At 37.5% G+C, this 17772-nt stretch overlaps 1 protein-coding gene across 3 annotated transcripts in view; it reads right to left on the bottom strand.

Annotated features, from left to right (window-relative positions):
- The window catches only part of ADIPOR2 (adiponectin receptor 2), a 96662-nt gene that overhangs the window by 14218 nt on the left and 64672 nt on the right, over nt 1-17772 (bottom strand). For all 3 annotated transcript variants that reach the window (XM_032349224.1, XM_032349223.1, XM_032349226.1), the window contains exon 3: nt 1541-1660. In XM_032349224.1, coding sequence (XP_032205115.1) covers nt 1541-1660 — 120 coding nt within the window. The remainder of the gene's footprint in view (nt 1-1540; nt 1661-17772) is intronic.

Genomic DNA, 17772 nt, shown 5'->3' with positions numbered 1-17772 from the left:
CATCGAGCTGTCAAGTACGCTCAGTTGCATGACCACAGCAGGCGGAGCAAGCATGGAGAACGCCATGTCAGAAGAAGCCTCTCCAGGTCACTCTCACAGACAAAGTGCTAGAGGATGATAAGAGAATGGTAATAATTTTTGTGCTTCACTCATTTTTCTTTAGTAAATCACAGCCTGGAGCAAATAAATGCCCTATTTATTCCCCCATTCTCTGTTACATTCAAAGTTTTATTTGCTTTACTTTTTATTGTTAGTTCAGAAAAGGAGGATAAAAAGGCAGTCAAGTTAACTACAGTACCCCACTGATCTGTAAATATTAAAAATCCCTAACAGCCCAGACACTAAATATTCAACTTCAAGAGATTTAACACCAAATTTGCTTTATGAAAAACAAAACATATCCTTTATATCCTTATGTGTTAATTCTTCTGAGACAGAAATCACTGGAAAGAATCTATTGTTTTGCTTTTTCTTAACCAATTTTTAAATACTGAAAATTTCCTGGGCTCTAAGTAGACCTATAAATGTTTAAACCTCTCCCCCACTACTCTCTACCCATCCCCTTTCTCTTAGAAGGGATATCTATACTCAGATTATAATGTTTCCTCATACTCTGGTCCAAAGTACAGTATTCTAAAGTCAACTGGCCCCCAATTATTTCTACCACCACTGTGAATGTAGGAAAACCTAACTTGGTTTTCAGGACCTAAGACCACATGCACAGAAAGTCTTGATTCCATGAAACCTATTAAAAAAAAGCCACGGAAAAAAAAAAAAAAAAAGCCACGGGTCACACAAATTTCTCTCTAAATAATCAAGAGCGCTCCAGAAATGTTTAACAAATAAATTTATTTACACATACTAACACAGACTGACTTATGATTTTGGATAATTCCTAACAGGGTCCCTATTGATCAGATTATCAAGTAGTTATAAATTTACCAGTGTCTCTGACTTCTAAGAAAGCAACCCCAATTCCAGTTACCATTTCCGAAGAAAAAAAACCACAATATGACCTAAAGAATCAGAATGCGTTAGGAAAAAACCTTAAAAGACAGAAAACATGCCAGATGAACTAGAAATGCTAGATCTGCATGAAAACTGGGAAATCTCTATCTGAAGATTAGTTTGACTACCCACAGAATCCTTAGAAAGATTAGCACATTTGTCATCCCAGTCGAGTAGCAGAAGAGATTCAAGGGACTTGGACATGGCATTTTAGTATCTCTAGGGATCAACCACTCCCAACTTTCATTCTGTCTTATCTAAACTATCAGCAAAACATCTACTCTGTTAATTTTCATCAGGAAACACCTGTTTCCTGAATGAATATTCCAGTTTTATCACAACTTTATCATGGCTACTTCAGGCAAACAAATGTATTTTGTCTTAAACACGGTTAAAGTCATGAAACTGTTTCTGTCTCCATTTTGCCAAGGATAATTTCCACAGTAACCAAAGGCTGCAAATCTCCTTAAAGGTTCCTGTTTGGGAAGGGTTAAATATATAGCATAGAAATGATAAGAAACTTGTATCTTACCTTACAAACAAATTCTTCCATTCTTTCCATAGCGTGATGGGCTTGTAAAAGAGGGGACATGCCCATAAACCCCTCATCTTCCTGAGAAGCTTCCTCATTGCACTCATGTTCCTCAGAGATCTATAAGGCAATCACAGAAAGTCAGGGACAGAGGCCAGGAGCCAAATGAAATAGTCAATACACTAACCTATAAAATTATAATGAAATAATTCTCTCTTAAGGTCAAAGCAAGGCTTCAAACAAGTAACAATATAGGAAGTATTGTCAGTTTATTGTAGAGTTATGAGTACTGAAAAGGAACGAAAGTTACTCAATGCTTCTCACTGGCAGACAAATGAAATATAAGAGCATTCCCATGTTTGTTTCAGTAGCAAATTCCTGGGGTAGCTTGAATGGTTCATTTTTTTGTGTTAAGATTATATTCACATATTCAAGAAATTGCTGAGGGGAAAAATCTCTAAGATGGTACCTGGTACATATAAAATAAATATTTGTAATACAATATGGTAAGGGGAAAAAAGGGGGGAAAAACGAAAAACAAAAGAAAAAAAACATTTACTCAATTCTTAAGATATGCCAAGCATAATCCTCTCTTAATCAAGAAGTAATTTTCACCAGAGAATGTATATGGCCCTACCTAACCCACAGCAACTGCCTCCTCTTCTCAACTCTTCCAGCAGTTAAAAGTCCGTAGCCCCCATTTGACAATGAATATATCTGATTTACAGATGTTTTACTGACTTATACTGTTTTATTTCTCGTTTGACATAATTTTCCTTTTTAGTGTATCATTTCCTAAGTGAGATTTTAAGTGTCTATGTGATCTTCTTCCCCATGACCCCCCAAAACAGCTCTGTGTAATATGTTATATACTTCACTACAGCTCAAATTAACGCTTTAAAATTTTTTCAACAAAAATTTTTTAGAAGTGCCTAATTAAACACAAAATAGACAACAGCTTAAAAGGATTAGCAGACTGAGTTTAAAGTATAAAATGTAAGTTTATACATAAAATGTAAAATAGCTTAAATAGTTACACATATTCAATATTTACATGATCTTCACAGAGTAAAAGAAACGATTGTCTTTTCTTATAAATTATGCCAGCAGTTTCTAATAAAACTATAAATAAATGAGCACATAAAGCAGAACTAGTTAAATATTTCCTAAACCAACATAAGTAAAACCCAATTAGGTGGCAGGAATGGTCTGAAATGTCAATAGGATTACTTACAGACAGTAGTTTTGAATATCGGGCTAATAATACATTTGGATCCATAGAAGACCACTGAGAGGAAAAGAAGCCAGACTCCATGGCAAAACAAAGGGTATTTCACACACTTAATGATTTAGATAAGAAAAAATGAGGATAGGGTGTCTCTCTCCATGGGTACTCCTACTTTCTACAGAAAAGAGAGATGAATGGTTCAACTTTCCAATCATAAGGAGGTTAAGAAAAACAATGGCACTGCTGTTGGGAAGCCAATACATTTATCGAAAGAAAACAAGTACATTCAGAATGCAGGATGTATGGTCTGAGTCAAACACCAACTAGTTGCCAAAAACATGTTTATTCATTTAGTTAAACATTTTTTTAGGAAAGGTGGCTTGCATAATGGATTAAGAGTCGGAAAAACTGATACTGATAAATTCTGTCATCTCTGATAAGACTACATTTAACCAAAACATCAGTTTCCTTATCTGTGAAATGATTTTAATACCGTACCTACAATGCAGATCTGTTTTAATAAAGACAATAAAGAAAAAGAAACTATCATAGGACCCAAGACTCAGAAGGCAATATAAGTGATAGTCTTTATTATTATAATGATGGGCTAGGTACTGGGAACATTAAAGTTAGTATCACAACCTGGGGGAGAAGATATACATGTAAGTAAATACAGCAAGTGAACTGTATGAAAAAGGTCTGATGCAAAAGAAAACAGTTAACTTTGACACTGCTGGAGAAAGGTAACATCTGAACCAAGAGCTGAAAAATGTGTAAGAGATTCAGGAGTTAGGCATGGCAGGGGAAAGACATAACAGGTAAAGGCAACAGTGTATATCCAAAAACACAAAGGAACACACAAAGAATACATAGTTTAGCATGGCTGCTGCAGCAATAAGTCAATGTGACTTTAGACTAAAAAAGGTTAAGTACAAGGGTGCCTGGGTGGCTCTGTCAGTTAAGCATCTGCCTTCAGCTAAGGTCATGATCCCAGGGTCCTGAAATCAACCCCCGTATCAGCACGCTCATACATGTGCACGTAGTTCTCTCGTTCTCTCTCTCTGTCTCTGTCAAATAAATAAATAAAATCTTTAAAAAAAAAAAAAAAGGTTAAGTACAGACACAATCCAAATGCCCATCAACAAATAAATACATAAAAATGTGGCATACACATACACAGAATATAGCACTCAGTCATAAAAAGGTTATGGTGGGTACTACCACATGGATAAACACTGAGAACATTATGCCACACACAAAAGGGCAAATATCATACAATTCCATTTATATGAAAAATCTGGAATAGGCAAATTCACAGACACTAAAACTAGAGAGTGGGTACCAGGGGCTGGACTGGAAGGAGGGAATGGTAAATTCTATTTCAATAGGTACAGAATTCTGTATGGGATGTTGAAAATTTTTAGCAACAGTGGTGATGGCTGTGAATGTAATTATTGTCACTAAGTTGTACACTGAAAAATGGCTAGAATGGCAAACTTTATACTATATATTTTACAATAAAAATAAATTTTTAAAAGACACAGGGGTCCACAGCAGCATTCTTCATAAAAGTAAAAAACCACAAATAATCCAACTATCAATAAGAAAATGGATAAAAACAAGTGTGATATATTTACATAACAGAATATAACAGATTACTCAGAACTACCAACATAAAAAGAGTATGGCTAAGTAACAAAAATATGCCAATCATAAAGAGAGTATATTACTGTATGAGTCCACTCATTATTCAGCAACAATAAAACAATCCATTGTGGTACAAATCAGAAGAATGGTTCTCTCTGGGAATATAAAGGCAAGGCACAGAGAGATTACTGACTTGAAAAAGGCATAAGAGAAGTTTCTGAAATGATGAAAATAATCTGAATCTTGATCTGTGGTGATCGTATATAGGTAGTGTCATGATGCTATATGTTTAAGATTTACATATGTTTAAATTATTCCTCAATAAAATGTTATCTGTGTAAATCCTCCCTCAATAAAATGCTTTCAAAAACAAAAACAGGAGAGAGGAACAGAAGTGCTAAAGGCTTTTCATACTAAGGGTTTTTAGGTTTTGTCACGTAGGCAAAGCTGAGCATTTAAATGATGAGGTTGGGCCAAGCTGAACACGATTAACATTTGTGTTGACAAACTTACTCTGGCAACAGAGAGAAGGCAACGCTGAAGAAGGGAGACAGGAAAGGAAAGAAATTAAGAAAACACAAAGTCAAAAGCAGTTGTTCTCAACGAAGGGCAATTCTGCTTCCCCACCTAGGGGACATCTGGCAATATCTATAGTTGTCTTTGCTTGTCACAAGTAGGGGGAAATGTTACTGGCAACTAGTAGGTAGGGGGCAGACAATGCAAAGACAGTTCTCCAAAACAAAGAACTATCTGGTTAATATGTCAACAGTCATTGAGAAACTCTGATCTAAAGATATGATGAGGGATGGTCTATATACCTACTACGGTATTATGTGTTCACATCAGAAAAGAATATTTTATCAGATACTTCACACTTCTTATTAATAAGTGGTTACTAGTGCCATGGCTAAATGGTAATCATTCATTCAAAAAACTTAGAAAGTACTCATTGAGCAGCTACCATTTGACAGATGAGCACACTTAAGGCTGAATGATTTGCTCAGGGTTACCCACCTAGAAAATACCAGTCAAAAGTTCAATTCAGATCCATACAAGTTCCAAAGTTCATGCTATATTCTTTCCACTCTCACTGTTTTCTAATTATAAAAGTGCCTAATTTTGTGGGTAACACATTTGACCAAAAGGCCACAACACATACAGGCAGACTTTGCTTTCTAGTGGTGCAGGATAGTAAAAATGACTATGCAAGCCACAATCATGTAAAGCATTCTTAATAACCAACGAGGAAAATGGCTATTGTGTGGCTTTCAAATTTGCTAAAATATTAAAACTCTGTCAGTTATAAATGTGTAAGACAATTTTAAAAATAGTAAGACTAGTATTTAGTATGCTATATTTTAAAAACAGAAACATTGAGAATTATTTATTTATAAGAAACTTACCCAGAGTAATTTGAGCAGTACCTACTTTTTTTTTTTTTTTTTTTAAAGGAGGCTCCACACCCAGTGTGCGGCTTGAACGCATGACCCTGAGATCAAGAGTTGCCTGCTTTACCAACTGCACCCCAGCTGGGCGCCCCAGTGCTTGCCTTCTTGTTGTATAATTTATGATACAAGGTGAGCAACTCTTCTCGGCCTTGGGAAATTGTCCATACTCTGAGTTTGGATCAGCTTTAAACATCTTACTCTTTGTGCTGTCACCTCATGAAATATCTCTAAGATTTCCTATTTTTTTTTTTAAGATTTTATTTATTTATTTGACAGAGAGAGATCACAAGTAGGCAGAGAGAAAGGGGGGGGAAGCAGGCTCCCTGCTGAGCAGAGAGCCCAATATGGGGCTCAATTCCAGGACCCTGAGACCATGACCTGAGCCGAAGGCAGAGGCTTTAACCCACTGAGCCTCCCAGGCACCCCTCTCTAAGATTTCCTTCAATGTGATCCCCCACCCCCCCGCATCAACTTCTCTGGACATCTTCATCCTTTTTGTCACAAACACTTTACTCCTTTATGTTGACCAGTTTGCCTTCACCATGTTCCCCTGGCTGCACATCTAGAATCTCTTAAGTGATAGCAGGGTCAACATTCCCAGTCCCAATTAGGTATTTCTTCTATAGCCATTTATGTTTGGTCTGATTTGCAAATGCAGCATTATCAGTTTCATTTCGTTGCTTTTATTTTTACCTTTGTTAGCCAATTCCCCCTTCTGATTATCCATTTTTGTAAAACATCACATGGGTATATCACTGGGAAACCACACAACCATATACTTCACTGTCTTATGCATTAAATGAATGACAGATATATGATAACCAATCAGTCATGACAGACTTTGAAAGAAGTGACAAGACTGGATGGACACTAATCCTGATGCATATCTACTATTTGCACAGTAGATATGCAGACTGTAGACTGAAGAGCTAGCACAAAAGTGTGTGCTTTATGCAATTATACACAGTAAACAGTGAAATATGAACCATGTTGTTGAGAGCCTGGTATTATTTGACTAACCCAAGATAACTGAAACTCATGCATACTGGGACCCTGCAAAGTGTTAAAGCTGCTTGTCCACATTTTCTCTTCTTATCTTTTACAAGTGCCCCTTCTACCCAAAATAGCACTTCTAAAAAAATTAATCTCAATTGAACAGAATGCAAGCCTATACATAAGCAAGGATTTCAATGTGCACTACATTTCTAAGATATGTAACTACATCCGCTTTTTAAGTCAGTTTTTTGTTAAGAAATACTGCCAACAATAATACAGCTGACACTGAACAACACAGGTTTGAAGAGCAGAGATCCACTTACACATGAATGTTTTATAGTACAGTACCATAAATGTATTTTCTCTTCCTTATACCTTTATTAGTAGCGTTTTTTTCCTTTCTCTAGCTTATATAGTAATAGCATATAATAGCATATAATATTGTATATAATACACAGAACATATAAAATATGTGTTAATCAACTTTTTATGTTATCAATAAGGCTTCCAATCAACAGTGGGCTACCAGCAGTTAAGTTCTGGGGGAAGTCAAAAGTTATACACAGATTTTCAGAAAGTCGACACACCCTTTACCCTTTCAGTACTCAAGAGTCAACGATAATTGCATCTCTGGTAGTCCAGTGTATGCTGTGAGGTATAATGTGTCAGTGGTCAGAAATACATATCCCAATAAAAATAACTACTTCTATCCATCCCAGTATGTCAGGAAAATTTGTGAATATTTATAAAAAAAGAGTATTCGTTCCCAAGTACAAAGTATTCTTGGTCTGTTAATTTATCAAGTATTATCTCTAATTCTCAAAAAATAAACATCTAAAATACTAGCCCATAATTAGCTATTTACTGTGTTCAAGCATTATGGAGTTGCTAATTAAGAGATCTACGAAGAGTAGGTATAAATAAATATAGCTCCCCGGGTTAGGCAAAAGATAACAAGTAGGAATAAAATGGTAGAGTCAAACACTGGCTGTAACACAGAATAAAAAATGCATTCTCTAGGGTACATGTGCCAGTTCATGGCTATGCCACGAAACAATGGTTTAGAAAGCCTATCCTGGGCACAGTATATAAAACAGTTTTTTCCTCCAATATTAACTCTAAAGAACTACACTATCAAGAGCAGAAATAACTTCCCATTAGCCAGCACTAAACTACAGTACCCAAAAACCTCTCTTTCAACACTAAATAGCATCTATATTAAGATGATCACATACAAGTGTTAAATACATGTTATGTTCTGTTTCTGTTCATATTCTAACCCTCATCAAAATAAATTATGAAGAGCAACATGACACTGACAAAGATTAAAAGACTAAAACTAAAGCTGTCTTTAAAAAGCCATAAAATTGGGACACCTGGGTGGCTCAGTGAGTTCAGCATCTGCCTTCGGCTCAGGTTGTGTTCCCAGGGTCCTGGGATCAAGTCATACATAGGGCTCCTTACTCAGTCGGGAGCCCGCTTCTCCCTCTGCCTGCCGCTCTACCTGCTTTGTGCTCTCTCTCTCACTCTGACAAATAAATACATAATCTTTTTTTTAAAAAAAGGCATAAGTAATTCTCTAAGGTTTTCTACACACAAATTACTATATTTAAACTTAAAGGTCAATGCTCTGAAGTACAAAGGCACCTTTTAAGTATTTTTCTCCTACATTCAGTGAGGTCCATCTGTGAAAAGACTAAGTTAAACTTATATTTCAAAATACAATGATATCCGACTCTGATGATCTATCCACAGTGAACCTAAAATGATAATTCTCTAGAATATATATTTTGCCTTTGGAAAGACAGAGAACCATAGTGATAAAGATGAAAGACCTTTAAGATCAGTCTAATATGAAAAGAATTCACTTGGGCATTTACTTGTTTTAGCACAACTCAGTTCAATACAGTTAAGTTAACAAATGTTTACTAAAAAGATTATTTTATTTAAAAAAGATATTTATTTGTCAAAGAGAGAGCAAGAGGGAGGGACAGAGAGACCACACAAGCAGAAGGAGCAGCAGGCAGAGGGAAAAGCAGGCTTCCCACTGAGCAAGGAGCCCAATACAGGACTCAATCCCAGGACCCTGGGATCATGACTTGAGCTGAAGGCAGATGCTTAACCGACTGAGCCACTCAGGTACCTCTACTGAAAAGATTCATAAATAGAGGAGTAGGGTATAGTCTCTGTCATTCACAGGCTTCCAACCTAATGAGGTTGGAAAACACAGCCATGTAAATGACTAAAACAGAAATAAGGTATAACTAGTTTAAAGGCAGGGAAATGTGGAGCTCAGAAAAGACTGCATGAAAAACAGAATTTTGAGAAGATAAAAGAGAATAGTCAAGAGAAGAAAAAGCAAAAGTACCACTCTGAGGACAAGAGACCCTTTTGGTTCAACTGAAGCTAAGGATGCATTCAGGAAAGTAGCAAAACATAAACTACAAATGTAAATATTATTTGAAGTCAGTAGACTAGTAGACAAAATGCCACACAGATCCAAAATCGTAATACCTTCCACAGTTAGAAAATAAAGGTCAAGGAAATGGTAAAATACCCAAGGGAGAAGACAGTAAATCTCTGGTTAAAATTTGTCTGCCTTTATAGATGTAACTGAGAACTGCTTAATTATGAGGACTAAGATGTAAGGCCCCTATTCTATCATCTGTTCCAGAGAATCCATGCCCAGGAAGGTTTAGAATACTAACCAGTAAATAATTTTATTATTAGCTTTAGAAGCTTCTCAAAAATTCATTTAACTATACAACCAGCCCCCTAGTATAATTGTTCAACTGGGTAAATCTGCTCACTTATCAAATAACTGTTCACCAAGACTTGCTCTACCAATCCTAAACTATCAAATCACAAACTGTGTGCAAATCAGTATGACTGCTGTTTTTGTTTTTGGTTTTTTTTTAAGATTTGAGAAGACAGCATGCATGCGCACCCACACACACACATGTGGGGGGCAGAGGAACAGGGAGAGAGAGACTCCAAGCAGACTCTGCGCTGAGCATAGAGCCCAATGTGGGGTTTGATCCCATCACCCGGAGATCGTGACCTAAGCCAAAACCAAGGGTCTGACACTTAACCAACTCTGCCACCCAGCCACCCCTCTATTCATTTTTTTAAAGATTCATTTATTTTAGAGAGAGAGCATTGGTGGGAGGGGAATCACAGACTCTGCACTCAACGCAGAGCCCCACACAGGGCTCACTCTCATGACCCTGAGATCATGACCTGAGCCCAAATCAAGAGTCGAATGCTCAACTGACTGAGCCACCCAGGCACCCCATGACTGCTGTAATCAAAGACCTGACTTAAACCTCTAGAACCCAGACCCCTAAACCCTAGAGATATCCATCTATGACTTCTCCTTTGTAAACCACATACCCCTTTATGTGGTATGCCCTTTTACTGCAGCATGTAATAAACCTGGCTTAGTTTGAGCAACAGGTTATTAAACGGTCTTTTTGGAAAGTGGACAGGCTAAACCCAGCTTTAATTTAGAAATCTGAAATGTGTAGTAAGGCAGTAAGCTGATAAAGCAGGCAAAGACAAACACAGGGGTTAACAGAAATTAAGGTGTCTACAAAAAACGAAAGCTGAAAAAGAAAAGGCACTGGTGACTGTGTCTCTTGAACTGTCCAGTAAACTAAGTATAATAGTTAATGTATAAAAGAAAAAAACATTCATTTTGGGCTGCCTAAAAATATATATACTTTTAACCCATACAGACTAGTCATCTCTATCAAAGCTTAACAGAAAGGCTCTTTAAAATCATCCAAATTATTTTTTTAAGATTTTATTTATTTATATGATAGAGAGAGACACAGCGAGTGAGGGAACACAAGCATCAGGAGAGAAAGAGAGAGAAGCAGGTTTCCCGCCAAGCAGGGAGCCCGGTGCAGAGCTTGATCCCAGGACCCCAGGATCATGACACTTAACCATCTGAGCCACCCAGGTGCCCCATCCAAATTTTTTTTATTGTCACATAGCAACTCTCTCTAGTCTTAACTAAATATCCTAAATACACTTCCTCCAGAAAAGAAATGTAGAGCTCAGCAAATGATAGCCTATTTACAAGTTAGCTTTCATAGGATAAATTAATATACAGTGGCATTCTTAGGAGTTTGGTTAAAGTAAAACTGCTCAAAAAATAATCCCTACATGAAATGAGTAAAAGCTGGCTCCTAATCCTCCCATTTATTAAGAAGCATCTGGAGCAGAAGAAAAGTAGGACAACCATAAAGGCTGCTCTCTTTGTCTAAATACCTTGAAAACTCAAAGATGTGAAGAAAACCAAAGATCAGGGCAACCTGGTTTAAAATGCCTCTTTTGTGGTTTTGTCTAAGGAAGCTTACTTCCTTAATTCTTAACTATACACCTTAGCAAATACAGTTAAGAGAGTTCAGGTTTTGGAGTCAGAGACCTGGAAGAAATGGCCTATTCATTTCAACCAACATACCACATTATACATTACAAAAAGAATTCTGTATGATAAAATATACTGCACCAGGAGTCTAGAAATCTGGATTTCAGGCCTCAACTGTCTAGGCTTACTCGCTACCAAACCCTCTGCTACCCTGCACTCTTGATCCTTCATTCTAGCTATGCTGAACACTTTCCAGGCTTAGATACCAGTACATACCAACGTATATTCAATACATGCTAGCTATTATTGGTACCATTCCCTAAAAGCATACTATTTCCTACTTCTGTGTCTTCACATCTGCTGTTCCCTCTGCCTAGAATGCGCTTAACTCTTTTCTCCTAGTTAACTCTGAAACTCAAGTTTTGCCTCCCTAGACCCCCAGCTAAAAGTACAGTTAATCCTATAGCACCTTGTACAATCCCACAGCCCTTACCACAAATGTACTCATTTCCTTGTCTGTCCCTCCAACTGCCTTCAACAAGGGCCAAAACTATGTTTTATCTTTGTATTCCCAGAGTGCCAAGACATACTTAAAAAAACATCGCGGACCTGGGGCTCCATTGGTTAAGCCACCCAACTCTTGGTTTCAGCTCAGGTCATGATCTCCGTGTTGTGAGACTGAGCCCCCTACTGGCCTCTTCAGAGTGTGAAGTATGCTTGCCCCTGCCCCACCCTGACTTGTACTCTCTCTCTCTAAAAATAAATAAATAAAATCTTTTTTAAAAAACACCTAACAACATCTGCAGAAAAAAATAAATGCATGCATGCATTTTTACTAAACTAAATGACTCTTGGTATTCCCTCCAGTCTGACATTTTAGGAACCAGATTTGAAAACCTGGAAGAAAGCTGGGACGATTTAGTAGAAACCAGGACATTAGAAGGAAAAGCTTATGGGGGAGGAAGCAGGCTAAATTATTTCAATTTAAAGCAGTTAATGCTCCAATAAAGAGGTCAGTACTAAGATGACAGATTTAGAAAACACCTTTGTGAAAAAACTGTTGAAGTCAAGGGTGGCTGAGATGTAAGAATAAATTCAGGATGTAATTACTAGATTTATTGCAACTGTTTGAGTACTATTACAAAGAAAGGATGGGGTAACAGAATTCTTATTTCCTGTGTGCTAACTACATGCCAGACACTGTGCTAAGTGCTTTTACAAATTAAATCCTCAACAACCTTCTGAGATGAGTATTTTTATTCCCATTTTATGATGGGGGAAATCCAGATCAAGCATGGTAAATAAAGAAATGCAATCTAAGGGAAGTTACACTGCTCTGAACGGTACCTCGATTCCCAACCTAACAACAGTATCTTACATAGATGAACTAAAGAATTCCTGATCAATTTCTATCATGCATTTTTTCAAACTAATATTAAAAATATGGCCATCGTGTGATGGTCTGTTAAACATTTTTGATGTTTAAAGGAGGAAAGGGGCCATCCCTTGATGGCCTAGGTATAGAGCTAACAGAAATGCTTCTGTACCTTCACCAGAAGACAAGCACTAGAATATCCACAGAAACAGTTTTTTAATAGTCCAAAACTTGAAACAACCCACTAGTCTTAATAGTATACATATGTTACAGTCACAGAAAGTTAAGATGAACTATAGCTACAGAAGTACAAATGAATTTCACAAATATGATACTGAGTGAAAGAAGCCAGATATAAGAAAAATGAAACAAAATGGAACTGACGAGGGAGACAAACTGTAAGAGAGTCTTAGCCTCAGTAAACAAACTGAGGGTTGCTGGGGGTTTGGTGGGGAGGGATAGGGTAGCTGAGTTATATGTGCTATGGTGAGTGCTGTGAACTGTGTAAAACTGATGATTCACAGACCTTGAAGCAAAGAATACATTACATGTTAGTAAAATATAAAAAATGTTTTTAAAAGTATATACTGAGGGGCGCCTGGGTGGCTCAGTGGTTTGGGCTGCTGCCTTCGGCTCGGGTCATGATCTCAGGGTCCTGGGATCGAGCCCCGCATCGGGCTCCCTGCTCCGCAGGAAGCCTGCTTCCCTCTCTCTCTCTCTCTCTCTGCCTGCCTCTCTGCCTACTTGTGATCTCTGTCTGTCAAATAAATAAATAAAATCTTTAAAAAAAAAAAAAAGTATATACTGAATGGTTCCAATGACATAAAGTACAAAAACAGGAAAACTAATCTCTACCGCTAGAAGTCAAGACAATGGTTACCTCTGGAAAAGGGACAGGCATCACTATGGAAGAGGGAAGGCATTAAGGGGGCTTCTAGGGGTACTGGTTACACAGGTGGTGGCCACTTTATACAAATTTATGGCACTATCCGTTTACAAAATATGTACTTTTCTATATGCATATTACACTTCAATAAGGTTTTTTGTTGTTTTGTTTTTTACTCAAAAATATTGGGAAATAATGATGTAGAAGAGATCAGAGGTTCAAACTGAGGTATCTCTAAACCCAAAGCTCTCCCTTTTTTTCCCCTTTTACCAAACTGCTTCCTCTGAGATTATATACTGAAGCACAGAAACGGCTTCACTTAATAAAAACACATTTGCTAAAAGTGATAAAAGTAGCTATTAAGTAGAGTTATTTAAGCAAAGATACCTAATTAGACCAATCCATGAAAAACTAATTATGATTCTCATTCATCTTTTCTCCTCTAACAAAACTAAAGTGGGGGGACCACAGAAATGTGAAGGTTGATGGGCGCCTGGGCAGCTCAGTTGGTTAAGCGTCTGCCTTCAGCTCAGGTCATGATCCCAGGGTGCTGGAATTGAGCCCTGCCTCGGGCTTCCTGCAGAAGTCTGCTTCTCTCAGCCCCTCCCCTGGCTTGTGTTCCCTCTCTTGCTGTGTCTCTCTGTCAAATAAATAAATAAAATCTTTTCATTTTTTAAGATTTTATTTATTTATTTGACAGAGATCGTAAGTAGGCAGAGAGGCAGGCAGAGAGAGAGGAAGAAGCAGGCTCCCCGCCGAGCAGAGACCCCAATGTGGGGCTCGATCCTAGGATCCTGGGATCATGACCTGAGCCGAAGACAGAGGCTTTAACCCACTGAGCCACCCAGGCACCCCAATAAATAAAATCTTTTAAAAAAAAATGTGAAGGTTGAGAAACCATTAGATATCACCTAACTCCAACAACTTCATTTCAATATTAAGAAAATGAGGCCCAAAGAAATAAAGAAAATTGGCCAAAATCACACAGCTGGCTAGCAGTGCTAAAACTCAGATTCAATCATTTACTCATTCCTTTCCTTGTTTATTGAGCAAATACATCACTCCGAACTTTTTTAAATGTAGGGGATAGGCATTATATTTAGGTTTGCATAAACAGATCATAACAATCTTTTTTTAAGATGATTACAAAGTCTTTTAAGAACAATATCCAATAGATTATGCCTTGTCCTTTGGATAGAACAGTCTGCCTTTCTGAGGCGAAATTTAAGCAAATCTTTTCTTTCTGACAAAAATACAGGCTTCCGATGATGTGTCATATCCAACATTTTAAGTACTTTCTATGTACCCGGCATTGTTCTCACTGGTATCGTGCAGGTAGCATTCTCACTACCACACTACAAGACATACTGTCAGATACTCCATTTACAGATAAAGACAGCTACTCAACCCTTTACTCTGAAGTTCCATCAGTCTAGAGCCTATACATATGTATCATGAAAAGGAGAAGGCTATAATCACTAGTTCTCAAAATTTTTTTTTTTTAAAGATTTTATTTATTTATTTGACAGACAAATCACAAGGAAGCAGAGAGGCAGGCGGGGGGGGGGGGGGGGGGGGGGGAAGCAGGCTCCCAGCTGAGCAGAGAGCCCGATGTGGGGCTCGATCCCAGGACCCTGAGATCATGACCCGAGCTGAAGGCAGAGGCACTAACCCACTGAGCCACCCAGGCGCCCCACTAGTTCTCAAATTTTAAGTGTGCCCCAGAATCTTTTTCATAAAGAAAAACAGATTCCTAGACTGGAGATTTTAATTTTAAAGTACAGTTAACCCTTGAACAACCCAGGGATGAGGCATGACCCCACCACCACCCCACCCCATGTAGTCAAAAAACCATGTATAACCCCCACCCCCCCAATGTAGTAGAAATTCCTTAAAAACTTAATTCCTGATCGTCTACTATGGATCAGAAGCTTTACCAATAACAAAAATAGTTGATCAATACATATTTTGTATATTATATACTGTATTCTTACAATGAAGCAGGCTAAAGAAACTATTAATAAAAAATCATAAATAAGAGAATATATATTTACAGTACTGGTACTGCATATTTCAAAAAAAAAAAAATCTACATATAAGCAGACCTATGCAGTTTAAGCCTGTATCATTCAAGAGTCAACTATATGTGATTTCTAGTCCTCTTTCTTTTAAAAAAAAAAAAAGAAAGAAAAAGAAATTGCTTCTTAAGGAATAAAGTAAATTAACTTTTCCATTGCCTCAAATAAAGGACTATCACACACAGGGAAATGAATGTAATTGTGCACATAGATATTTCATTTGAAGCTACTTAAGAGTCAATTCCACAATTACAATGATCACTACCACCTATCAAGGGTCTCTTTTTCCATAATTTTGACCATCTATGAAAACAATGTCCTTTAAAATATATTAAAGACAAATAACCAAACTGCCAAATCACACTTCTGACAATAAACCAAAAAAGGAAAATCCAGTCCCATGAAGAGAAGTAGTATATTAAATCCTCCAATAAATGTCCCAATGTATCACTCACATAAATTCAGTGGAACCTCAGTTTCCCCATCTGTAAAACAGATACTACTAATGCCTACTCTATAAGGCTTCTCTGGGGATGAATGAGACAGTATGTGCAAAAGAGTTTGGAAAGTTGCCTCATACATTGTACATGCCCAATAAATATGAGCTATCATTCTTCTAATAATAAAAATACTTATTCTATCACAGATTAAACAAGTATGTTAACTAATTTTCCCTGAATATCAAAATAGCATACCCCAATATTCTCTTTCTATACAAAAATCTTTTTATGGAAACTGCCTGAGACCATTTAGACCTAGAACACTATATTGGCTACTGACAAACTCATTCGATAATCATGTGTTATACGTCCACCATGAATCAAAAAGACTGGGCTAGAATCTGAGGATGACAAAAGGGGTGACAAAAGGCAAGACCTGTTCCACCACAGAACACAGTCTACAAGCAAAAATAATTATTAACATCATACAAACATATAATTGCGGGCGGGGCACCTGGGTGGCTCAGTGGGTTAAGCCTCTGCCTTTGGCTCAGGTCATGATCTCAGGGTCCTGGGATTGAGCCCCGCAATGGGCTCCCCCTGCTCAGCAAGAAGCCCACTTCCCCCTCTTTCTCTGTCCGCCTCTCTGCCTACTTGTGATTTCTCTCTGTCAAATAAATAAATAAAATCTTTATATATAGATAGATAGATATAATTACAAGTTACAGTGTGTATTGTGATGAAATATAAATGGTATGCTTAAATATAAGAATGGAAAAGATGAAATAGAATGAAGAAGAGGCAGAGAATTTGTGAAAAGTTTCTCTAAGAAAGTGATATTTAACCTAAATACTAAAGAATAAGCAGCAGTTAGCCAGAGGTGTGGACCTAACACCACTCTGGGCAGAGAAAATAGCCACATTTGAAGGCTCTCTAGCTGCAGAGAACCTAGCCTGTTTAAGGAAATAAGGACAATGTGGTTGAGGCTCACTGACCAAGAAAGAGAACACCCTGAAATGAATTTAGACAACCAGAGAGTTGAGATCATCAGAGTCCTGCAGATTATGAAAAAGAGTGGGGATTTTGTCCTAAGTGCAATGGGAAGCAAATGTATTTTTGAAAATGGAAATGGTTAACAAAAACTCTGCATTTTTAAGAATTCTCTTTAGCAACTGTGTGAGGAATACACTGGATAAAAACAAGAAACAAAACAGAAAGCCCTATTAGGAGATCTAGCCCAGTATTCCAGATGATAGATGATAGTAGCTTACTTTAGTTTAACAGAACAGACAAAAAGAACAGACCATTAGAAGTTGAACAGACACAACTTGAGGTTTTAATAGGTTTGATTTTTATTTCTATTTCCAGAGTCTTCAAAGAGGTTAAGTAATTAAAATCTTCAGGGGTACCTGATGGCTCAGTGGGTTAAGCCTCTGCCTTCAGCTCAGGTCATGATCTCAAGGCCCTGGGATCAAGCCCTGTGTCGGTTCTCTGCTCAGCAGGGAGCCTGCTTCACCCTCTCTCTCTCTGCCTGCCTCTCTGCCTACTTGTGGTCTCTCTCTCTCTCTCTCTCTATCAAATAAATAAATAAATAATCTTTTAAAATTAATTAATTTTAAAAATAATAATAATTAAAATCTTCACCCACAGCTAACCTAGGTAGATCTCCTGATAAAGAATCAAGAGTCAGGGATGCCTGGGTGGCTCAGTGAGTTGAGCACCTCCCTTTGGCTCAGGTCATGATCCAAGGGTCCTGGAC

Source organism: Mustela erminea, chromosome 6 (assembly GCF_009829155.1).
Source record: "Mustela erminea isolate mMusErm1 chromosome 6, mMusErm1.Pri, whole genome shotgun sequence".
Taxonomy (NCBI): domain Eukaryota; kingdom Metazoa; phylum Chordata; class Mammalia; order Carnivora; family Mustelidae; genus Mustela; species Mustela erminea.
The sequence above is the reverse complement of the archived record's forward strand: the minus strand, read 5'-3'. Positions and strand labels throughout refer to the sequence as shown.